This window comes from Carcharodon carcharias, chromosome 20 (assembly GCF_017639515.1).
Source record: "Carcharodon carcharias isolate sCarCar2 chromosome 20, sCarCar2.pri, whole genome shotgun sequence".
In the NCBI taxonomy this organism is placed as follows: Eukaryota; Metazoa; Chordata; class Chondrichthyes; order Lamniformes; family Lamnidae; genus Carcharodon; species Carcharodon carcharias.
This window is the reverse complement of record NC_054486.1, coordinates 59,921,605-59,945,145: the sequence shown is the minus strand read 5'-3', so window position 1 is coordinate 59,945,145 and position 23,541 is coordinate 59,921,605. Positions and strand designations below refer to the sequence as shown.

Below are 23,541 nucleotides of genomic sequence, written 5' to 3'. Positions count from 1 at the left end.
TAGTTAGGCCTCATCTAGAGTACTGCGTCCAATTCTGGGCACCATACTTGGGGAAGGATGTGAAGGCATTGGAGAGAGTACAGAGGAATTTCACAAGAATGATTCCATGAATAAAGAACTGTAGCTATGAGGATTGATTGAAGAGGTTGAGACTGTTAAAGCAGAGAGGAGACTTGATAGAGATATTCGAGATCCTGAGGGGTATGGGCAGGGTAAATTGTGAAAAACTGTTCCCACCCAAGGGAGCATCAAGAACCAGAAGGCATATTCATGTGGCTAACTCCCAAGCCTGAATGTGAAAGAAACGCAGAGCAGGATGCTTAAGTAGAGAGCTTTATTGCTCACTACTAGAGTTCACTTCTCCCCTCTAACACACCAGATAGCCTGTGTTCCTCTTTTGAGAAAACCAATTAAACTAAATTAGGAAAACCAAGGGACAAAACAAAATGCAGCCCTTAAAAGGGATACTGCAAACAGAAAATCAAATATTAAAGGAAACTTACAAACATTAAACCAAAATGTGATCAAAGGAGTCTATAAAGCACCCCAGTCCCCACCGAGCACAGATAGCCTCTATGGATCTCAGATAGCAGACACCATAAGCGCCTTCTCCAGGGACACCCAGCCACAGAAGAGGGGCAGACAGTCAGGCTAGATGACCCCACTGCCTGGACCTGTTCATGGCCAGGCCCAGGAGCAGGTCCTCCTCCCTCTGCACCAGGCATCAAAGATCAGAAGTGTAGGAGAGACAGTGTTGGCTGACTCTTCCTCATATCCAATTGAGTATCATTAACTAACAGTACCCAGCACCTGTTCATCTTATTACCAGCAAGTACTTGGTATTTACATTCATTAACCAAAACCTATTAGCTGTTAACAATTCAAAATAATTGGTAAAAGGAGTAAAAGTGATGAGCAAAAAGAAATTCATCCGGGGTGGTCAGAATCTGGAACAAACTTTCTGAGTGGAGGCAGGTTTGATCAACGTATTCAAAAAGGAATTGGATGGCTATCTGAAAAGATAGAATGTGTAAGGTTACAGGGATAAGGCAGGAGAGTGGAACTAGTTAGAATGTTCTTTCAGGGAGCCAGTGCTGATTTGGTGGGCCGAATAACCTCCTTCTGCACTGTAAACATTCTGTGAATGAGACTTGACAGAGGTTTACGCGATCCAGCCAGCCGCCAGTCACTGAACAATTCAATGTTTGCAAGTTCCCTCCCTTTCCCTTCCCCTTACGAGCAGGAAGGGGTTTGCAGGCCTGCAATGCAGAAACTGCATTGGGACAATAACAATAAGCTTCTATTCAACACAGAACATTTTAAATTCACACAAGAAATATTTCTAAACAGACCACACTCGTAACTTATCATCACTGTGTAACTAATTCAACTCAACAGCTTCCAGACTATTTTCCACCTGGCCACTTGCTCTCATACCCCATTACAAACTCCCTAGCTTCCACACAACACACATATGACACAGAGATAAAAACAAAAAAACTGCGGATGCTGGAAATCCAAAACAAAAACAGAATTACCTGGAAAAACTCAGCAGGTCTGGCAGCATCGGCGGAGAAGAAAAGAGTTGACGTTTCGAGTCCTCATGACCCTTCAACAGAACTTGAGTTCGAGTCCAAGGAAGAGTTGAAATATAAGCTGGTTTAAGGTGTGTGGGGGGGGGGGAAGAGAGAGAGAGAGAGAGAGAAAAGTGGAGGGGGGGTGTGGTTGTAGGGACAAACAAGCAGTGATAGAAGCAGATCATCAAAAGATGTCAACAACAATAGAACAAAAGAACACATAAGTGTTAAAGTTGGTGATATTATCTAAACGAATGTGCTAATTAAGAATGGATGGTAGGGCACTCAAGGTATAGCTCTAGTGGGGGTGGGGAGAGCATAAAAGATTTTAAAATATTTAAAAATAATGGAAATAGGTGGGAAAAGAAAAATCTATATAATTTGTTGGAAAAAAAAGGAAGGGGGAAACAGAAAGGGGGTGGGGATGGGGGAGGGAGCTCATGACCTAAAGTTGTTGAATTCAATATTCAGTCCGGAAGGCTGTAAAGTCCCTAGTCGGAAGATGAGGTGTTGTTCCTCCAGTTTGTTTGCTGCATTGTTCCAGTGAAGCCCAACGCAAACTGGAGGAACAACACCTCATCTTCCGACTAGGGACTTTACAGCCTTCCGGACTGAATATTGAATTCAACAACTTTAGGTCATGAGCTCCCTCCCCCATCCCCACCCCCACCCCCTTTCTGTTTCCCCCTTCCTTTTTTTTCCAATAAATTATATAGATTTTTCTTTTTCCACCTATTTCCATTATTTTTAAAGATTTTAAAATCTTTTATGCTCTCCCCACCCCCACTAGAGCTATACCTTGACTGCCCTACCATCCATTCTTAATTAGCACATTCGTTTAGATAATATCACCAACTTTAACACCTATGTGTTCTTTTGTTCTATTGTTGTTGACATCTTTTGATGATCTGCTTCTATCACTGCTTGTTTGTCCCTACAACCACACCCCCCCCCCTCCACTTCTCTCTCTCTCTCTCTCTACCCCACACACACACCTTAAACCAGCTTATATTTCAACTCTTTCTTGGACTCGGACTCAAGTTCTGTCGAAGGGTCATGAGGACTCGAAACGTCAACTCTTTTCTTCTCCGCCGATGCTGCCGGACCTGCTGATTTTTCCAGGTAATTCTGTTTTTGTTTTACACATATGACACATCCACAGCCAAGACCCGCACACGTAATAAATAGCCCCACCCCGATCCGTGGCCCCGCCCTCGAATCTTCAAACACCGCCCGAACCCCTGGCCCCGCCCAAGAGTCTTCAAGCCCCGCCCGAACCCCTGGGCCCGACTCGAGAGCTTCGGCCCTGACAAGGCAAAGCGTTGACTTTGGGCTGTGGGGCTTCTCACGGACTGTTGAGCCTAATTAAGTGCCTGACAAAATTGTTGAGATTTTATCATTTTTTTGCCAAATTACTCGACGATCCACATTAAATAGAAACAAATCAATAGAGTTGCGTTATGTTTGTTCAAGAAAATGGTGGTCGATATAATCAGGCATTCGGGAAGCCCGGCCGTGCAAAGGATGATGTCAGTGAAGGGTTTGTGGGGGTGGGGCTTGTGATCTGGGACGCCAACAGCGGAGGCTCAGCGTCAGCAAGATGCCGCTGTTTGAGGGTCTGGGGACTGGCGGCGAGAAGACGGCAGTTGTCATCGACCTAGGAGCCGCATACACCAAGTGAGTTGGGTAGAGGAATAGGATACTGATAATCAGAATTACTGATAAGAGTTAGCTGGATAGGGTCTGAGGAGGCTCGTGTGGAGCATAAACGCCGGCATTGAGCTCTTCAACAACACTCAGGCCGAATGGCCTGTTTCTGTACTGGGAAAATAAAAGTGGTACACAAAACAGTTGTTAAATCCTAAAATAAAAGCAAAATACTGCGGATGCTGGAAATCTAGAACAAAAATAGCTGGAAAAATTCAGCAGTTCTGACAGCACCCGCGGAGAGGAATACAGTTAACGTTTCGAGTCTGTATGACCCTTCGCCAGAACTAAGGAAATAGGAATAAGGAAGAGTTGATAAATCCTAGTTGAATTTGCCACAGTACGTTGCATTTGTCTTTACCAAGGAAGCAAGCAGACGCTGCCTAGGTCATGGTGGAAATAGTTGAGACACTTGAAAGGTTTTGAATTGATAAAATGGGGCCGGGTATTGAATACACTACTTAAATTTGATAAGATGGTAGTATGGGATGAGATGCATGCAGGAAAGCTGAAGGGAGTGGGAATTGGTCATTCTTTTCTAGCCTTTCTTAGACTTGGGTGGTGTCAGAGGATTGGAGAATTGCAAATTTTACACCCTTGTTCAAAAAAAGGGTGTAATAATTTCAGCAACTAGGGGCCAGCCAGTTTAACTTTGGTGGTGGGGAAACTTTTAAAATGATAATCAGGACAAAAGTAATAGTCACTTGCAGTCACAATAGCAAATGCAGGTTAATTAAGGAAAGCCAGCACGGATTTGTTAAGGGAAAATCTTGAGATTATTTTTGACGAGGTAACAGAGTGTTGATGTAGTGTACTGGAAGTCCATGTACACTACATCAACAGCATTACCAAACCTCATTATGCCTACTTGGCTGAGAATCCAGACTCTTAAAGAAGGATTATGTGAATGAGCTTGTTTACACAGGTGCAAAGAAATGTTGACTTTGCTTATCTGACATTTCTGTGCAGTTATAATTTATTTTTTCTGTGGTCTCTTTTGTTAATGTCTCTGTTTACAAGGTGCCAAGTGCTTAAAGCTTCTGCTATTGATAATTTAATGGTTTTATTGACCTCTAGGGCACTGTAGGAACACTTTTTTAATTTCCCTCCCTAACAGTACTGTGGTTGTACCTACACCATGTGGGCTGTAGCAGTTCAAGAAGGCATCTCACCACCATCTCAAGGGCAATTAGGGATGGGGAATAAATGCTGGCCTATCCAGTGATGCTCCACAACCCATGAATGAATGAAAAACGCTAACTGCCCTGCTATTTGTTTCCATCTTAATTGATTTTATTTCAAATTTCCTTCATTGTAGCTTTCTCCTTGATTTTGAAAACTAAAATCTCAACAAGTATGAAATTAGTGTTAGTGATCAAAGATACCTTAGAATTGTCCCCTCCTTCCAGCAGGCAACCCATATATTAGCATTTCAAGGGCATGAGATACACCAGTCAGACCCCTTCCCAATGGAAGCTGGCCATTTCCTGGTAGTTGAATATATTTTTATCGCAGATGAGACATAGGATCCCTATTCTGCATAGAAAAACAACTTGATGGCAATCTTTATATTAGTCTGCATTTTCCTCCAAATACGTTGTCCTGTTTCAGCTACTCCAAAGACTCCTGTGGGGAAGCTCTTGCAGTCTATAAGCTGAAGCCTTCCCTTATTGTGAGCTCAGGGGTTAAACAGAAAACTCCTTCATCTTCAACTTTGAAAAGTAATGGAATGTTTGATTAGACCTTGGCTTAGGACTTTAAAGATTTTAGATGGGTGGCTTAATTAGAACAAGACAGGTTGAGATATACTTTCAAAAGTCCAGGATAAAGGAGATAAAATAGGTCGCTCTTGGTAGCCAATTTTTTTTTATCCAAGTTGATGATAGTGACAGAAATGCCTATATATCCCCGTGACGATGGAATCTCCTATAAAGACTGAATTTCTACTCTTCAATGTTCCTTCTTGTGCAGTCCCTTGCGCATTAGTACCTTGGTCTGAACTGCAGTCCTTCAAGGTGTCCCCAGTGCTGAGCACCAATCTTGAGTGGCACATACCCCAAAGCCTCCTGTACTCCCTGCCTCTTCCTACTCTTATGGGTAGCCCCCATCTAGTATCCTGAACTCTCATTGTCTATGAGGTGGCCACTTCATGGAATGTATGATCAAGGAAGCACTCATCTTCTCTGCTCTGCAGTGACTCCAGCTGCCCCTCAAGCTCAGAAATCTCAAGCTTTGAGCTGGAGACACTTACCACACACATGGTTCCCCCAGACATGTCAGGCATCTAGAAGCGTGCTCATCGTGCAGGAATTGCAATTTCCAGCTCTGTTCATTCCAAGGACAGCTCATGTAAGCAAGCCTATGAACTGTGTAATATTATTGGATCATTTTTCCAGAGTTAACAGAACATTCTTTGTGACCTACCTAATTTTTTAGACAGTGGAAGCTCAATTACAGGTAGCATAACAAAAGCTAAAATACAAATTAGATCTTGAAAGGTTAAAAACTGAATAGTAGAAAAAGATCAAACATCAAATTTTACTTAAACATTATTTAACACTCAAATCAGTTGTGAAACAAACATTACGAAACTCTGGTAGATTTTTTTTTGTCTGAAGCTTCTGTGAAGTGCCTTGGGGTATTTCACTGTTAAAGATACTACATAAATGTATGTTGTGATGTTCATGGGGCATTTCCACCCTTGCCAATCAATTGTCTGAGACAGAGAAAACCAAGGAAGAATGGTTGCAGGCTGAGGTCAGAGATATCTCATGACCCTTTAAAATTCAAACTAGAACAAAGATATTTTTCACTATTAAGTAAAGCTGTTAGCTATCTGTAGGATTTAAAAGCACAGATTACTGCAACAGGTTCTCATTTTCTGGTAGGCTAACTGGCCCTAGTGATTAGTTTTGTCTACATTTTGGGCTCCTGAATGCACTTAAATTCTTCACCTGCTAAATAATAGTGATACAACTTCTCCACCTGTTTGGCCTGATCTTACATTTCCTCTTGAAAATTATAAACATTAGATAAGAAAATAAACTTTGAATTGATTTATTCACACAAGTGAGCTTTAGCTAGTTGGAATCTTGCCTCTCTTTGACTATATCAGCGCACGAGTGTGCCTGGAGTTGAAGCATGGACTATCCACTGGTTTGTTTGAGGCCTTCCACTATCAGTGGGCTCCAGAGGGGTTGGAATGCTTCATCAGTAATCGATAGTTTTAATTTAATATGCCAACCTTCCTGTAGTGATTGTGGGTTAAAACTTTTCTTACTGCTTTTAGAGGTCTCGTGATTGTAAAGACTAACCAGCCCCAAGCATGGGTAATCTTAGGGGTGGAGCTTTCTATTCGTGGACCTGGTTCCAGCATGTAGCTTCTACAAGTGCTCTGTAAATAAAGTTATCTGTTTCATGTAAGACACCTGTACAGTACACCAAGTTTATTACAATTGGCTGCAAGGCTAAATAGTTCCGACGCTGCACCTTGCCCTTGTGAATGTGAGTTTGCTAGTTCTTAAGGAAAGAAAGAAAAGCTTACTCACCAGTCATGCCACTCTTCGGCAGAATTGACCCTTATGACTCGTTAATGAAGACTGGAGCCAATACATAGAGTGCCTAGGTTTTTATTTCGTGGCGAATGAAATAACAGCGGAGGTGAAGTAGAAAGCAGTTCTTTTAAGTGTCTGTGGGAGCAAGACATATACCCTCCTCTGTAATCAGATGGCCCTGAATGTGCCCAAATCTAAATCTTTTAATGAGCTGGTAGACCTCGTGAAGACACATTTTCAGCCGAAGCCATCGGTGATTATGCAGAGATTAAGTTCAACTCCAAATTAAGGGCCCCAGGTGAGTTAATTGCAGTTTATATCACGAAGTTGAAACAGTTGACTGAACACTGCAGCTTCAGAGATGCACTCAATGACATGTCGTGGGACCGTTTGATTTGTGGCATTCACAACAACACCATTCAGCACTGTTTACTTGCAGAAGTTAATATTGATTTGAGGCGGGCCATGGAAATAGCGCTAGCAACGGAGAGCACTGAGAGGGTCTCATAGGCTTTTCAGAGTATGTAACATGGCACTGTTCTTTAGTTGGGCTGGGAACCTACTGAAAACCAGAGAGACAGTCGTGAAGCGGGAAACAGTCTTTACTGCTCAAGAAATGAAAAGACATATAGGAAGCATCTCGCCAGCGATTCAGAACTTCATTTGTTACCAATGTGAGAGTAACCAGGTACCAGAAACCTGCAGATTTAAAGAGGCAAAATGCCACCACTGTCACAAATAAGGGCATGCAATAAAGCAATGTAGGGCGAAAGCGAGACAGCCAATCAGACAGCAGACCAAGATGATTGAAGTGCACAATATAACTGAACCAGAAGCTGCTGATACTGATATCTATTCTCTATATAATGTCAAAGCAGTAAAACCTGAATCAATCACCATCACCCTTCAAGTGAATGGGAAGCCTTTAGCCATGGAGGTAGACATGGGAGCATCGACCACAGCAATGGGAGAGCATGCATTTAAATACCTAAGTGAAGGTACCCACTCACTGAATCTGGAGCAAACCATGGTTTAGCTGAAGATGTACACTGGAGAGTCAATACAGGTGAAAGGCATCACCTCTTTACCTGTGTCCTACAGGCAACAGACAGCCCAGCTGCCAGAGATCTTTGTAACAGGTGAAGGACCTAGTCCTCTGGGCCGCAATTGGCTAAAAGAAATGAAGCTCAAATTCGAGAGAATTTCGAGAGAACAGGACAAATTCCTGAGTTGATAGGGAATATGACAGTATATCTTGGAATAAGTTAGGAGAATCAAAGGACCTTCACAGGATGCAAGGATCCCTAAGGCTTGGTTCCACTGGAAACTCATGAAAACAAATATAGTGCCACTCTGAAGAAACAGCTGGTAGAGAAGACTCAACAATGTTTAATGTTCCAGGAGGAAGCCAAAAAATACAGGAGGAGACAAGGAGCTGAAGTATCAGCTGATTGAAACAAAAAAGGCATTAGAAGGAAAAGTTGTGGAACATTCAAGATGCAATTGGGTAACAAAGCCATGGGTAGTTCAACCACTGAACTGAACCAGGTTAAGATTTCACCAGAGAGAAATTTGGCTGATTGTGAAATTAGAATGAAGGTTGAGATAAAACTCTGCGGTAAACAGAAGAAGAAAGATGGAAATCAAATCTGAAAGGCCAATAGGCTATGTCTTCAGAACCCCCTCTGCAGCTAAAAAGGGTTATTCACAACTTGAAAAGGAAGGTTTATCTGTAATATTTGGAGTCAAGAAATTCCATCAGTATCTGCGTGGTTGACATTTTACCGTAGTGTCCGATCATAAGCCACGAATGGAAGGTAAAGTAATTCTGCCGATTGCCTTAGCAAGAATTCAACGGTGGGCTTTGATTTTATCGGCGTATGAGTACACCTTTATGCACTGTCCTGAAATGCATATTGTAATTGCAGACGCACTGCATTGTCTTCTGTTACCAGATAGCATTGTACATGTTCCAGTGCCACAAGAAGTTGTGCTTGTGTTAAATTTCTTGGACTCTTCGCTGGTCTATGTGAAGCAAATAAGGAATTGGACAAGCCAGGATCCAATTTTATCAAAAGTCTGAAACCAGCTATTGCAAGGATGGTTGAATGCACCAGTCTCTGAAGAGATGAGAACATTCCATGCCCATAAAACTGAGTTAGGTTATCAAGATGGAATCTTCTTGTGGGGATTAAGAAGGAAGGAAGAGAACCACTCTTGACAGAGCTTCACAGTGCTCATTCAGGCATTTCAAAGATGAAGATGCTTGTGAAGCTATGTCTGGTGGCCAGGTATAGACAGTGATATAGAAAAAATGGTTAAACACTCTCCAGTGTTAGTAACAACTGACTTTGTAAGTCCATTTTTAGGTGCCATGTTTTTATTGATCATCAATGTGCATTCTAAGTGGATGAATGTGTATGAAGTTAGATCACCAACATCGTGTGCAACTATTGAAAAGCTGTGCTAATGTTTTAGTTTAAATGGCCCACCTGAAGTAATTGTTTCTGAAAACAGTACAGCCTTCACTAGTACGGAATTCCAGAGATTCGTGAGTTTAAGTGGAATTAAACATTTTAAAACAGCACCATATTATCCCTCATTTCAATGGGTTAGCAGAAACAGCAGTGCAAACATTCAAATCAAGAATGAAAAAGCTATCCGAAGAAACATTAGAAACTCGAATTTTACGTTTTCTTCACAATTATCGTATGATACCTCATGCAACTTAAGTAATTCAGATGGTGTTGAATTCAGATGAAATGCTGCCTTCGTACAAGGTTAAGTCTGGTGTTTCCAAACTTAGAGGGGAAGGTAGAGCAGAACCAGAGTAGTCAGAAAGTGAATCATGATATTCATAGCAAAGCTCAAAAACTTACTATGGGGTACAGAGTTTTCGTGAGAAATTTTGGCTATGGACCTAGTTGCGTTCCTGGCATAATTGTCTCTGAAACTGGACCTTTGTCGTACCATGCGGAAGGCCAGATTGTTCGAAAACGTGGATCATCTAAGGAGTAGAGAGACATTCCAACAACCAGTTAATTCGCCTATAATTGATGTTGAACCTTTAATCCCTGAGGTGCCAGATCGGCCTAGAATGGACATACCTGATGTCACTGTTGAATTACCTAATTCAGAACTGCCTTTGTCTAAGGATGTCCTGACTCTGCAGTTCCTGATCATGTCGATCCAGTGCAAGAATCTCAAGCCGTAGAGCTATGTCACTCTAATCAAATTAGAAAACCACCTCAGAGACTTACTTTATAATTACATGACTTGTGTATATATGTATATGTTGCAGGTTAAGATATTCCTGTAAATAAATGTAAAAAAAATTAAAGGGGAGGAATGTAGTGATTGTGGGTTAAAACTTTTCCTACTGCTTTTAGGGGCCACGTGATCAGCAGGTAATCTTAGGGGTGGAGCTTTCTAGTCATGGACCTGGTTCAAGCAAGTAGCTTCTACAAGAGCTCTGTAAATGAAGTTATTTGTTTCAAGTAAGAAACCTGTCCAGTACACCAAGTTCATTAAATTGCCTTTCAATTTTTATTTTAGCGCTTTAGTGGTATACCCTTAAGATTTATTACCTCTTAATTATTAAACCCTTGCAGTTAGTTGAAAGTAAAAACAAGGCAGATGGTGAAAGTAAATTAAATATCTAAATTGCCACCAGCAGTGAGAAAAGAAACCAATCACCAAAATTTCTCGGATTTTGAGACTGCAGTCTTTTTCTGATTTGAAATGTGACAAATTTTTATGTCCCTGCATTGTTAAAAATTTCTGTTAAACATGTATCCCACTATCTAACCTGAAGATGTTTGTATTTTATAGTTTAAAACAGTTACTACTTGGTAACAACACAAGCTGGAGCTCAAATTTAGAGTGGAAACCTAGCCTGACTCATGTAATAACCTGATGCACTGGGGAAAGTAGTTTTGCACGACTTGAGTGAAGCATTATATGTAATACACGTGATGATAAACACTGTATTTATGTGGTTAATTTGTGTTTAAAGAATGTAAACACTACCACTTTCACACACTAAATTTAAACTATTTTAATAGGAGCTCAATATATACATTTCCTTGGCAAGGGAACTAGAGATGCAGAAAGACAGTTCAAAATGGTTCAAACCCTTCCTGCATTTACTAGTTTGAATATAAATGCAATACAAAGAGTAAATAAAATACCTTATAGGAGCAAAAAGCTGTAAAGTGATCTTACACTTTGCTTTGGGGAATTGCCCCTCTATCGCCATGATTTAATTTTATTTAATATAATAGACTGTCTTTCCACAAAGAAATGTAAGGCACAAACCATGGCTTTATAAAGAATACATTAAAACATTAGAACATTCTCATTTGCATTTATTTTGAACAATTTGTTAGCTTTGTGCAAAATTTAGAATTACCTTAACAATACACACTACCTCGTGAATTTCCAAAATGCACAACCTTTAGAATGAACTGTCTGTCCTAGACTATCTAAAGTCACATATGTATGTCTGGTATGAAGATTGGCAACAAGCAGCCAAGAAGACACCAGGAAGTGAAAAGCAAGTTTGGAGCAGTTGTGGTGAAACTGTGTCTCCTCCCACTTTGCTTAAAAGTCTAACTTTTCTAAAAGTCTATTTTAATCTACCACGGCTGAGGCACTGACAATGATTGGGCGACACACACTTATTTACTCTGTTCACAACCTAACGTGAGCAGGTGCTCAGATTTACTTCCAACTGAACCTGACGTGTTCTCCTCTACTCTGTGCTCTTTTACAAAGGATTCAAAACATATCCAAGTTGGGAGGTGCTCAAACAACCTCATGCTGGACCCAATTTACTATCAGGGCTTCATCACTACGTATAAGGCCTGAATTGGGGGTAGAGATGGAAAGAAAATAGATTTAATTTTTAAAAAATCTTTTATTCAAGAAGTACGTGCTAAAACATTCTAAAAGTTCTACAGAAAAAACAATTAAAGACCCTCCTTTTACTGTTTCAATTGTTGAGTAATTTTATCCAGTGAGCAGTTGACTGTACGGACCAGGAAGATGTGCGGTCCAATCTCTGGTTTGTGCTGACTTTGTTGATCTCAGCTGGTAACAAAGTTGGCACCTTAGGTAGTGGTAACCCTGGCTCCCACACATCTTCACTAACCAGAAACTTCAATATGTTTGGCCTTCGAAGATTGAATGGAGCCAGGCAGTGATAGCCCCATCTGTCAAAAATTAGCAGAGAAAAAGCTAGCATGGTGGGAAAGAAATCCAATATTAAAATACCTCTGCCAAAAGAGTAACTGGATGTTTATTTTCTGTCAATTGATCTGTTTCTTGAAAAAGAATGTATAGCTTCATCGTCATAGTCAGTAAATGTAACTTTTTGAAGTTTCATTGTATGTTCATAATGGCTATTAATGTAGGTATGATATTTAAAAATACCTGGTATATTGAAGATTTCTTCCAATTTCTAGATGTGGTTTTGCTGGAGAAACTGGACCAAGATGCATTATCCCTAGTGAAATTAAGAAGCTGGGTATAACACAAGTAAGGTTTTTTACCTTCACTTCAAAAAGTAATTTGTGTAAAGTGCTTTAAGACAATTTTGGAGATGTGACCAGCTGCTCTGTTAATGCAAAACTTTTGTTTGCTTTTCTGCAGTGGACCTGGGGCAGGTCATTATAATAGAAAAAAAGCAAAATACTGCAGGTGTTGGAAATCTGCCAGATGCTGCCAGACCTGCTGAGTTTTTCCAGCATTTTCTGTTTTTATTTATAATAGAATTCTAACATAGCTGCAAAGCAACCTTCAATTCAAAGTGTAATCCCAATTGACTTGGGAACACAGGAGTATCAGATTTTTCAGGAATGTTGTCTGATGGTATTTGGGGCTTGATGCTGCACTGGTACATTATCTGGCTGGGTTTAAGAAATATTCAGGTGGTTTGGTAGAATTGTTAGGTGTTTTATAAAACTTAAACAATTAAATCTTTTGAGAAGCAAATTGTTCTGCTTGTGATCTTTAAATATTAAAATATTTAATAGTTGTTAATGCAGCTTTCTCATTGTTAGAGTGCAATTGACAGTATGCCCTAAAACTTAGTACAACCTTTGCAGCTATCCATTTCCTATGTCTATGATGGTGACTAGCTGCTCATGACTTAGCTTGCTAAGATTTAGAATTGCAAAACTTCACAAATCTATTAATTTTTAAGCTTTATCAATGAGTTAAAATGTGGATAATATAGGTGCATAAATAATATGTTGCTCTTTGATATTTTTAGTACACCTTTTACTATGATGAAATTTGTTCAGGAAGTGGGTGTCACTGGCAAGGGCAACATTGATTACCCATTCTACTTATCCTTAAGAAGATGGTGGTGAGCCTTGTTCAGGTGCATTCCATGTTCTGAAGGTGCTTCCAAAGTGCTGTTAGATAGGGAGTTCCAGGATTTAAGGCTATCCCTGAACATTTCCTTGTATTACTCTCAACCACATTCCGCTTCCAAGTTCTTAACCCTACTTCCTTCTGTGTCTGCCTCGGCCATAAGACATAGGACCAGAAATTAGGCCATTCGGCCCATCGAGTCTGTTCTGCCATTCAATCATGGCTGATAAGTTTCTCAACCCCATTCTCCCGCCTTCTCCCATAACCTTTGATCCCCTTACCAATCAAGAACCTATCTATCTTGGTCTTAAATACACTCAATGACCTGGCCTCCACAGCCTTCTGTGGCAAGGAATTCCATAGATTCACCACTCTCTGGCTAAAGAAGTTTCTCCTCATTTCTGTTCTAAAAGGTCTTCCCTTTACTCTGAGGCTGTGCCCTCGGGTCCTAGTCTCTCCTACTAATGGAAACATCTTCCCCACGTCCACTCTATCCAGGCCTTTCAGTATTCTGTAGGTTTCAATCAGATCCCCCCTCATCTTTCTAAACTCCATCAAGAATAGACCCAGAGTCCTCAAACATTCCTCATATGTTAAGCCAATTAATTACTGAGATCGTTCTCGTGAACCTTCTCTGGATCCTCTCTAGGGCCAGCACATCCTTCCTGAGATACGGGGCCCAAAATTGCTCACAATATTCTAAATGTGGTCTGACCAGAGCCTTAAAAAGCCTCAGCAGCACATCCCTGCTTTTATATTCTAGTCCTCTTGAAATAAATGCCAACATTGCATTTGCCTTCCTAATTACAGCGTCAACCTGCAAATTAACCTTAAGAGAATCCTGAACTAGGACTCCCAAGTCCTTTTGCACTCCAGATTTCTGAATTCTCTCCCCATTTAGAAAATAGTCTATGCCTCTATTCTTCCAAACAAAGTGCATGATCTCACACATGCCCACGTTGTATTCCATCTGCCATTTCTTTGCCCATTCTTCTAACCTGTCCAAATCCTTCTGCAGCCTCCTCGCCTCCTCAATACTACCTGTCCCTCCACCTATCTTTGTATCATCTGCAAACTTAGCCAGGATGCCCTCAGTTCCTTCATCTAGATCATTAATGTATAAAGTGATAAGTTGTGGTCCCAACACTGACCCCTGCAGAACTGCACTAGTCACCGGCCACCATCCTGAGAAGGATCCCCTTATCCCCACTCTCTGCCTCCTGCCAGACAGCCAATCTTCTATCCATGCTAGTACCTTGCCTCTAACACCATGGGCTCTTATCTTACTGAGCAGCCTCCTTTGCGGCACCTTGTCAAAGACCTTCTGGAAGTCCAAGTAGATAACATCCATTGGCTCTCCTTTGTCTAACCTCTTCGTTACCTCCTCAAAGAATTCTAACAGATTTGTCAGGCATGACCTCCCCTTGATGAAACCATGCTGACTTTGCCCAATTTTACCATGCACTTCCAAGTATTCTGAAATCTCATCCTTAATAATGGACTCTAAAATCTTACCAACGGCCTGTAATTTCCCATCTTTTGCCTCACTCCCTTCTTAAACATGGGGGTTACATTAGCAATTTTCCAGTCCTCTGGGACCCTCCCTGACTCCAGTGATTCCTGAAAGATCACGACTAACGCCTCCACTGTCTCTTCAGCTATCTCCTTCAGAACTCTGGGGTGTAATCCATCTGGTCCAGGTGATTTATCCACCTTCAGACCTTTTAGTTTTCTTAGCACCTTCTCCTTGGTAATGGCCACCATACTCACCTCTGCCCCCCCAACTCTCTTGAACATTGGGGATGTCACTCGTGTCTTACAGTGTGAAGACTGATGCAAAGTACCTATTCAGTTCCTCTACCATTTCTTTGTTCCCCACTACTACTTCCCCAGCGTCATTTTCCAGCGGCCCAATGTCCACTTTTGCCTCTCTCTTACCCTTTTATATATCTAAAAAAATGCTCTTGCAATCTTCTTTTATATTACTGGGGGGGTGGGGGGGGGATGGTTTTGAAACTTTCCACCAATTCACTTACAACTGCGCTTTCAAAATCCCAACTGTCTAGCCTTTGACCCTCACACATAACAACATTTCTGCAGCTACTAATTTGCTCACCAACAACCTCAACTCCACCTTTGATGCTCTAATCTCCACTGAAATCATTACTCTGTTTTACTTCGGCCGTTCACCCAGTATGGCCCTCATTGCTACTCCCTTAGGTCAGGGGGTGCAGACCTGAATAGATATGGTGGACAACTTCTTCAGCCATTCACTGTCAGATCTGGCTGGACCACATGAAGTGCTATTGGGTCTTGCTCTCATATGCCGAAAATGCTCATGATTCCAGGAGTATTCTTGAATGCGAAGATCTTTTCTTTACTGCATAACAACTTCTTAAAACCCTCTCCCCTGCCTCTTTCACATCTTCTCCACCAAGTGCAAGGAGATCCACCACCTGCTCCCTCAATCCTATTTTCAGTAAACTACTGACTATCCCACTTCTCCTCCTGGTCCCATGTTAGCCATTATTGTTAACAGTTCTCTCTTTTCAGGTTGATATTATGATTCCAGCTGATGTTACCACTGGACAAGCCAGATTCTAGGGTGGAACCTGGCTTGATAGATCCTAACTTTTATTTTAGTTTATAAACATGCAGGGCGACTACTGAACAGAGTCACTGGAGTCAGCTGATAAATTTTTAACAAAAGAACATAACATTTATTAAACAAAAAAAATGAACTATATTACAATACTCCTTCACACACTATACTTTTACAGATATATGCAGCTTTGTAAAGATAATGCAAGTTACAAAACCTATCTTATACTCTAACGTTCATAGTACGTACACAGTCCATATAAATCAGTAGGCAACCTGTGATCAAACACACCACACTCTGAAACCAAAGGACACATACCACCCCAAATAGATGCTACAGATCTCCCATTAACTCCCACCAGACATTTGTCACACCATAAGCCAACCAGTCTCTCTGAACTCCCACCTAAGGGTTCCCAATCTCCTTTCTCGAAGAACCTGCTTTGGAATCTTCTCCCAAACAACACTTCCTCTCAGACCACTCCCACAAGGGTCCATCTCCAGGGTTTCAAACTCTCCTTCCAATGTTCTTTTCCCTTGGATCGCCATCTGCATTCAGGCTTTGCCTTCCACCCACTCTCTCTCGGATACTCAGCCATGTCAACAGAACACCACTGCTTCACATGCCCATAGCAAGGAGTCACCAACCTTTGGCTGTCTCCTCGAATCTTCTGGCTTCTCAAGCTTATTTTGCTTTTAAGTCTGCGTCCTGGATCTTACTCCCTTTAATCAAGGAACCTTCCTCTGCTCCTCACTCTTGGCTTCACTTAACTGGACCTTTACCAGATTCCTGTTCTTTTCCTTTGACTAAATGGTCTTCTTGGGACCCCTCCTTTCTGTCCCACACCTAGGCTTTGGGACCTTTTGGTCCTTTTGGGAAATCTGCTCTCTGCAGTTCCCTCTGCTGTGTCCAGCTTCTCCTAGTTCCTGGTTTCAACTGAACTAAAAAAAAAACTGCTTTTCTGTTTCTCCTTGTGTCTGTGGCAGTAGCCCAGTTTTTCTACTTTGAGTCATAAAAGCACAATAGAATGCAGGTATACAAAGTCTTCAGACTTGCAAGCAGCTTTTAAGATGAAACTAAACTCAAGTTCCCCCCTTCCTTAACACCAATACAGAAGCACAAAAACAACCCCAAATACTAAGATAACTCACTCAAACCATCACCTTTCTTTCCCACTCCTTGGCTTTAGGACCTTTTAGTTCTTTTGGAAAATCTGCTCTCTGCAGTTCCCTCTGCTGTGTTCAGCTCTCTGGCTCCTGGTTTCAACTGAACTAAAAAAAAACTGCTGTTCTGTTTCTGTGTTCGTGAGCCCCCTGTTGCTAGGCAACAGCCCAGTTTTTCTACTTCAAGAGTTGTAAAACCTCATTAGAATGCAGGTATACAAACAGTGCCTTCAGACTTGCAGACAACTTTTAAAATGAAACTAAAACTCAAGTTCCCCCCTTAACACCAATACACAACCACAAATTAAACAATGCTAAAATTCGTTCCTAACACCGACAAATATAAATTTAACTCACTCAAACTATCTCTAGTTACTAACATCTCTTTCCTTTAAATTTGTCTTCATCAACCCTCTTTTAAAAAAAAACTAACCCTTGACCTTGCCATCCTTGTAAACTACCGCCCAATCTCCAACCTCCCTTTTCTTTTCCAATGCCTTTGAACATGTCGCCTCCTAGTTCCGTGCCCATATTTCCCGGAACTGCATTTTTGAATCCCTTCAATCAGGCTTCTGCCTTTGCCACAGTACTAAAATGGATCTTATCAAAGTCACAAATGATAACCTATATGACTGTAACAAAGTTAAACTCCCCTTCTTGTTCTTCTCAACCTATTTGCAGACTATGATACAGTTGACCACACCATCCCTTTTCAATGCTTCTCTACCATCTTCCAGCTAGGTGGGACTGCACTCGCCTCATTCCACTATCATCTATCTAACTGTAGCCAGAGAATTGCCTACAATGGGTTTCTCTTGCTCCTGTACCGTTACCTCTGATGTTGCCCAAGGATCTATCATAGGCCCCCTTCCTATTTCTTATCTACAAGCTGTCCCTTGGCTTTAGTTTTCACATGCGCATTAGGGGCAAACAGATTTACCTCACCACCACCCCCCTCGACTCCTTTGCTGTCTCTTAAGTATCAGATGGATTGTCTGACATCCAGTACTGAATGAGCAGAAATTTCCTCCAATTAAATATTTAGAAGACCAAAGCTTGTGTCTTTGGCCTCTGCTACAAGCTCCATTCCCTAATCAGCAATTCCATCCCACTTCCTGGCAACTGCCTGGGGCTCAACTGGCTTCCGATCACATATCTGCACCATCACTAAGACTGCATATTTCTGTAACATCGCCTGACTCCACCCCTGTCTCAGCTCATCTGCAGTTGAAACTCTCATGCTTTCATTAGCGCTAGACTTAACTATTTCGACACGCTTCTAACCACCCTCGTTCTACCCTCTGTAAAGTTGAGAAAATCCGAAACACTGCTGCGCATAGCCTTACTCACACCAATCACCCAATGCTCACTACATTGGCACCTGGTTAAACAATACCTTCTTTCTTAACATTCTCATCCTTATTTTCAAATTCCTGCATGGCATTGCTCCTCTCTATCTCTCTACCCTGCTCCAGGCATGCAAACATTTGAGGTATATGGCCTCTTCTAATTCTGGCCCCTTGAGCATCCCCAATTTTAATTGCTCCGCCATTGTTAGCCGTGCCTTCAGTTGCAAGGGCCTAAGTTCTAGAATTCCTTCTCCAACTAAACATCTCACCTTTCTTCCTTTCTTTTCTCCTTGAAGGCGCTTCTTGAATCCTACCTCTTTGACTAAGCTGTTGGTCCTTCTAATATCTCCTTACGTGGCTTGGTGTAAATTTTACTTTGTAACACTCCTGCAACGTGCCTTGAGACGTTTTACAATGTTAACGGCACTACATAAACACATGTTGCTGCTTATGTTGACCATGCTAAGATGTCGGGATGACAGGGTGGAGTGTAACTTGGAGGTGATAGTGTTCTAATGTGTTTGCTGCCCTTGCCCTTCTGGGTAGGAAAGTTCACAGGTTGGGAGATGCCGTCGAAGGACCCTTGATGAGTTGCTATAGGGCATTTTGTAGATGGTATACACTGCAGCCTTGTTGAACAGGTGGTGGAGGAAATTAATGTTTATGGTAATGGATGGGGTACTGATCAAGCAGACTGCTTTGTCCTGGATGGTGTTGAGCTTTGTGAGTGGCATTGGAGATGCACCGATCCAAGGAACTGGGGAATATTCTCTACATTCTGACTTGTAACTTACCTCCTGATAATGCACTTGCTGCACAATACCTAGCCTCTGACCTGCTCTTGTAGTCATTGTATTTATGTGGTCCAGGTAAGTTTTTGGTCAATGGTAACCCTGAGGCTGTTGATGGTGGAGAACTTGACAACACCATTGATTTTCAAAGGGAAGTGGTTAGACACTCTCTTGTGATGGTGATTGTCTGGCATTTTAACACCAAGAATATTACCTGCCACTTATTAGCACAAGCCTAGATGTTATTCAGGTCTTGCTGTGTATAGGCACAGACTGCTTCATTATCTGAGGAGTTATGAATGGAACTAAATACTGCAATTGTCAGCAAATATCCCCACTTCTGGGGTGGGATTTTATGGTGCTGCCGAAGTCAATGGACTTTTGAATGGCTTGCTGCATTTTACAGCCTCGTCCCCACTGTGAAGGGGCTGTAACATTCTGCCTCTGACATATGATGAAGCAGCTATAGATGGTGGGTCCTAGGTCATTATCCTGAGGAGCTCCAATGACAGTATCAGTGGGCTGAGATGATTGGTCTCTAACTACAGCAATCATTTTCATATATGCTAGGTATGATCCAGCCAGTGGAAGGTTTTCCCCTGATCTCCATTGATTTTAATTTTACTAGGTGTTGCATAAAAGCAAAATACTGCGGATGCTGGAAATATGAAATAAAAACAGAAAATGCTGGAAAAACTCAGCAGGCCTGACGGTATCTGTGGAGAGAGAAAACAGTTAACGTTTCGAGTCCGCACAACTCTTCAGAGCTGAAGAAGAGTCATGCGGACTTGAAACATTAACTGTGTTTCCTCTCTCCTCAGATGCTGTGAGGCCTGATGAGTTTTTCCAGCATTTTCTGTTTATTATTAGGTGCTGCACTTGGTCAAATGCTGCCTTGAGTCAAGAGCAGCCACTCTAACCATAACCTTCTGACATTCAGCATTTTTTGTCCATATTTTGACTAAGGCTGAAATGAGGTCTGGAGCCGAGCAGCCCTGGCTCAAAATTTAATTATGTAGCCTGTGTGGCTGGGAACTTTCACACTCTCTTAACATTTGAATCAACTCCAGGTGGGCTTTGAACAGGAATTGCAGGAGGGGCCTATCTTTTTTCCCAGGTTTGGTATTTTGTTGGAGTTATAGTCCATAAGGAATTAACCCAAGCATTATGAGACTGCCTGCCCTGGGGATCTCTCATTTCTTCCTGGAATCCAGCTGGAACCCAACTCCTGATTCACACTACAACACCAACAACTACTTACGTTAAAAGCACTATATAAATATAGTAAAGCACTTCCAGTTGCTCCACTGGTGCATTATAAAACAAAATATGAAATTGAACCACATAGGAGATATTAGGTCAAATGATCAAAAGCCTGGGCAAGGAGACAGTTTTTAAGGAGTGCCTTAAGGGAAGAAAGTGAGGTAGAGAGGCGAAGAGTATAGGGAGGATACTTAGGGCCTTGGCAACTGAAGGCACAGTCACCAATGGTGGAGCAATTAAAATCTGGAATGCTCAAAAGGCTGTAATTAGATGGGTGTAGATAAGCTGGAGGGTTATGGGGCTGGAAGAGAATACAGAGAGAGGAACAAAACCATGGAGGGATTTGAAAACAAGGAAAATAATTTTAAAATCAAGACATTGCTTTACTGCGAACCAGTGTAGGTCAGCGAGTACAGGGGTGATAGGTGAACAGGACTTGATGCGAGTTAAGACATGGGCAGCAGACTTTTGGATAACCTCAAGTTACTGTGGGAGACCAGTCAAGGGTGCAATGGAATAGTCAAGTCTGGAGGTGATGAAGGCACAAATGAGGGTTTCAGCAGCAGATGAGCTGAGATGGGTGAAGTTGAGAAGGGTTCAATCATGTAGATTGGGCAACAGGATTTCAATCTCATTCATTTGAGAGAGTGTGAAGGGAGTTTCAGGATTAAAATCCTACTTAGAGTTTTGATGGGGGAGCGGTATGTGGTGAGTGTTGCAGGTGTTGGATTACTAAAGTTCATTGTGGGGAAGGGGGTTGGAATAATGAACTCCAGTTAAGTTGGGGAGTGGCGCAAGTGCAGGAGGACTAGAATTGTGCTTTTGCTTTTTTTTTACTGCCTCTGTAATGAGAGACTTCAGATCTTTTCTAGTTGCATTGTAACAACAGATTTTTCTGCTGGTGCTTACTGGTTCTGTTTTCTGTCTTCTGGAGTTGGGAGTGGAGAGAGACACTTATTTTTGTAATTGTGTTTTTAGGCAAAATGCCTCTGACAATTTTAACTGAAGTCTTGAATTTTTCTATTTTGGCTGAGTTAGTATTGCTCTAACAGACCTTTTCATCGATTCTGCTGAACTTTCCATTTCTAGTTTTCCAACATTTTTGGTTTCGTTTTGGTCCTTCAACTTTATCAGAATGAGTTGAATGCTTCCAAATATGGTAGGTCTGTTGCATAATGTTGGAAAATCATGCCTACCTACTGAATGGTGCACTCACAAGCAACTTTTTATATATACTTGATGTTTTTACTTACCTATTGATTACTATTAGAATTGTGTCAATTTGCATTGTTTTTTGCACATGACTAACAGTGAACCAAAAGGAAAGCTTTGCAGCTGTATTAGCAGCAATAATATATATGAACTTATTAGTCTCCATCACTTGTAGACTTAGAGTAATGATTGTAAATTGTAAACCTCCAAATGCACATCTAGAATGTCAGTAAGATGTTTTTGCTTTTTTTTTCAGGCTGTGAAAGTAGTTCAGTTTAACATTAATACTGAAGAGCTTTATGGTTATTTGAAGGAATTCATTCACACATTGTACTTCAGGTAGAGTGAATTGTAAAAATATTTTTTACTAATACTGTAATTGTTCGTTGCAATTTTAATATGCTAAGCAAGCTGGGATTCAGGGCATAATAGATTTTGCATTAAATTTCTCTTTTTTTAAAAGGTATTTACCTTCCCGTACCAACGAGAGTAGACTTATTCCAAATCCCTACACAATATTACTCTTGATCTGGCTGCGAGCACATGTACAACAGCATATTTTATCTTTCAGTAAAAATCGCACCAGGATAAAATTTCTGAGGTGAAGGGTGGGAATTGCTGACCTCACAGCATAACTTCATTGAATGTTAGCAGAAAGCCCCAGAGAAATGGTGCAAAAGGCCATTTGTGCTGTTTCTCTAGAATTTGCACTGAAGTTACAGGAGAGCCCAAACAACAATTCCTCACCACTTTTTTTAATAAGTTGCAAGAGATTGAAAACTTGCTGTGTGGGAAACAGTCAATATAAACTTTAATTCCGCCATTATAATTAATTTACAGTCATGCTACTCTGGAGGGAAAAATAGAAGATTTAAAAATTACAATTTTCATTTTAGTTCTGAGAATGTGATTGATCCTTAATTTTGGGTTACATGTTGATTGCTCCATTTTTATGACTTCTAGTTGACTAATTTCTGTTTGTTAATTTCTCTGAAGTTTGGAACCAGTTCTATTTAACTTGGTCTGTTTTCTTCCCCCTTTTCCTTAACAGACATTTATTGGTAAACCCAAGGGATCGTCGAGTTGTTATTATTGAATCTATTCTATGCCCATCACACTTCAGAGAAACGCTTACCAGGGTGTTCTTTAAGCACTTTGAGGTAGGAAGCAATGTAGCTAATGATGTATTATATAAAAGAAAATAAATAAGATAGATTAACCTGAGTGTAATCTAATTGGAAATTAGTTTATATGTTAGCTCAGTCACTGCCTGTATAAATCTATAACTGGCTTTTATCACAAAAGTCAGAAATCACTTCTGAAGGCATTCAATAGTTTGTGGATTTTGTAATTTATCTGAATAGATAGCTTATAAAATAAACAGCTGATGTGTAACCAAGCAATGATCTATCTTCATCAAACGGGCAGCTCTTGTGCACTTTTTACCTGAAAGATTTTAGCAGCATTGGATGGTAACTGAGAACAGATTACCTACCTTCACAGTTGGAGAAGACCATGTGCACAATGGGCCACACAGGAGTAAAATAAATATATCAGAATGGCACCTATCTTGGTTACTAAAGGTGCATTGATGAACATGCTGAGAAATATGTGTTTTATGTTTTTAACTGCAGAACCAGACCAGATTTGTTAGTTCTTTGCCATACCACTAGATGGAGTACAAAATGACCTGCTCCATTTCTGGATGGGAAACAGAAGAAAGAAAATTGGTTGATTTAAGAATTACCTCCTGGTGACTCTGCATATGTGAACTATTGAGCAATAGATATTTTAAATGATTACATTTGGATTTTCCATTGTAATTGAATACCTAGGATATAATTTCAAATCAGAAATAATATAAGGATTTGGACTCTACTAAACCCCAAGAAAATTCTTGTTGACAAACAACCATATTGGCAAAAAGAACAATCACTAATTTAGA

At 41.0% G+C, this 23,541-nt stretch overlaps 1 protein-coding gene across 1 annotated transcript in view; it reads left to right on the top strand.

The window, feature by feature from the left end:
- The first annotated feature begins 3,111 nt into the window (after window positions 1-3,111).
- actr10 (actin related protein 10) overlaps window positions 3,112-23,541 on the top strand; it is a 44,087-nt gene continuing 23,657 nt past the window's right edge. The window contains exons 1-4 of the mRNA XM_041215233.1: window positions 3,112-3,254; window positions 12,304-12,376; window positions 21,853-21,935; window positions 22,648-22,756. Of these exons, the coding sequence (XP_041071167.1) occupies window positions 3,178-3,254; window positions 12,304-12,376; window positions 21,853-21,935; window positions 22,648-22,756 (342 nt within the window). The 5' untranslated portion in view covers window positions 3,112-3,177. The remainder of the gene's footprint in view (window positions 3,255-12,303; window positions 12,377-21,852; window positions 21,936-22,647; window positions 22,757-23,541) is intronic.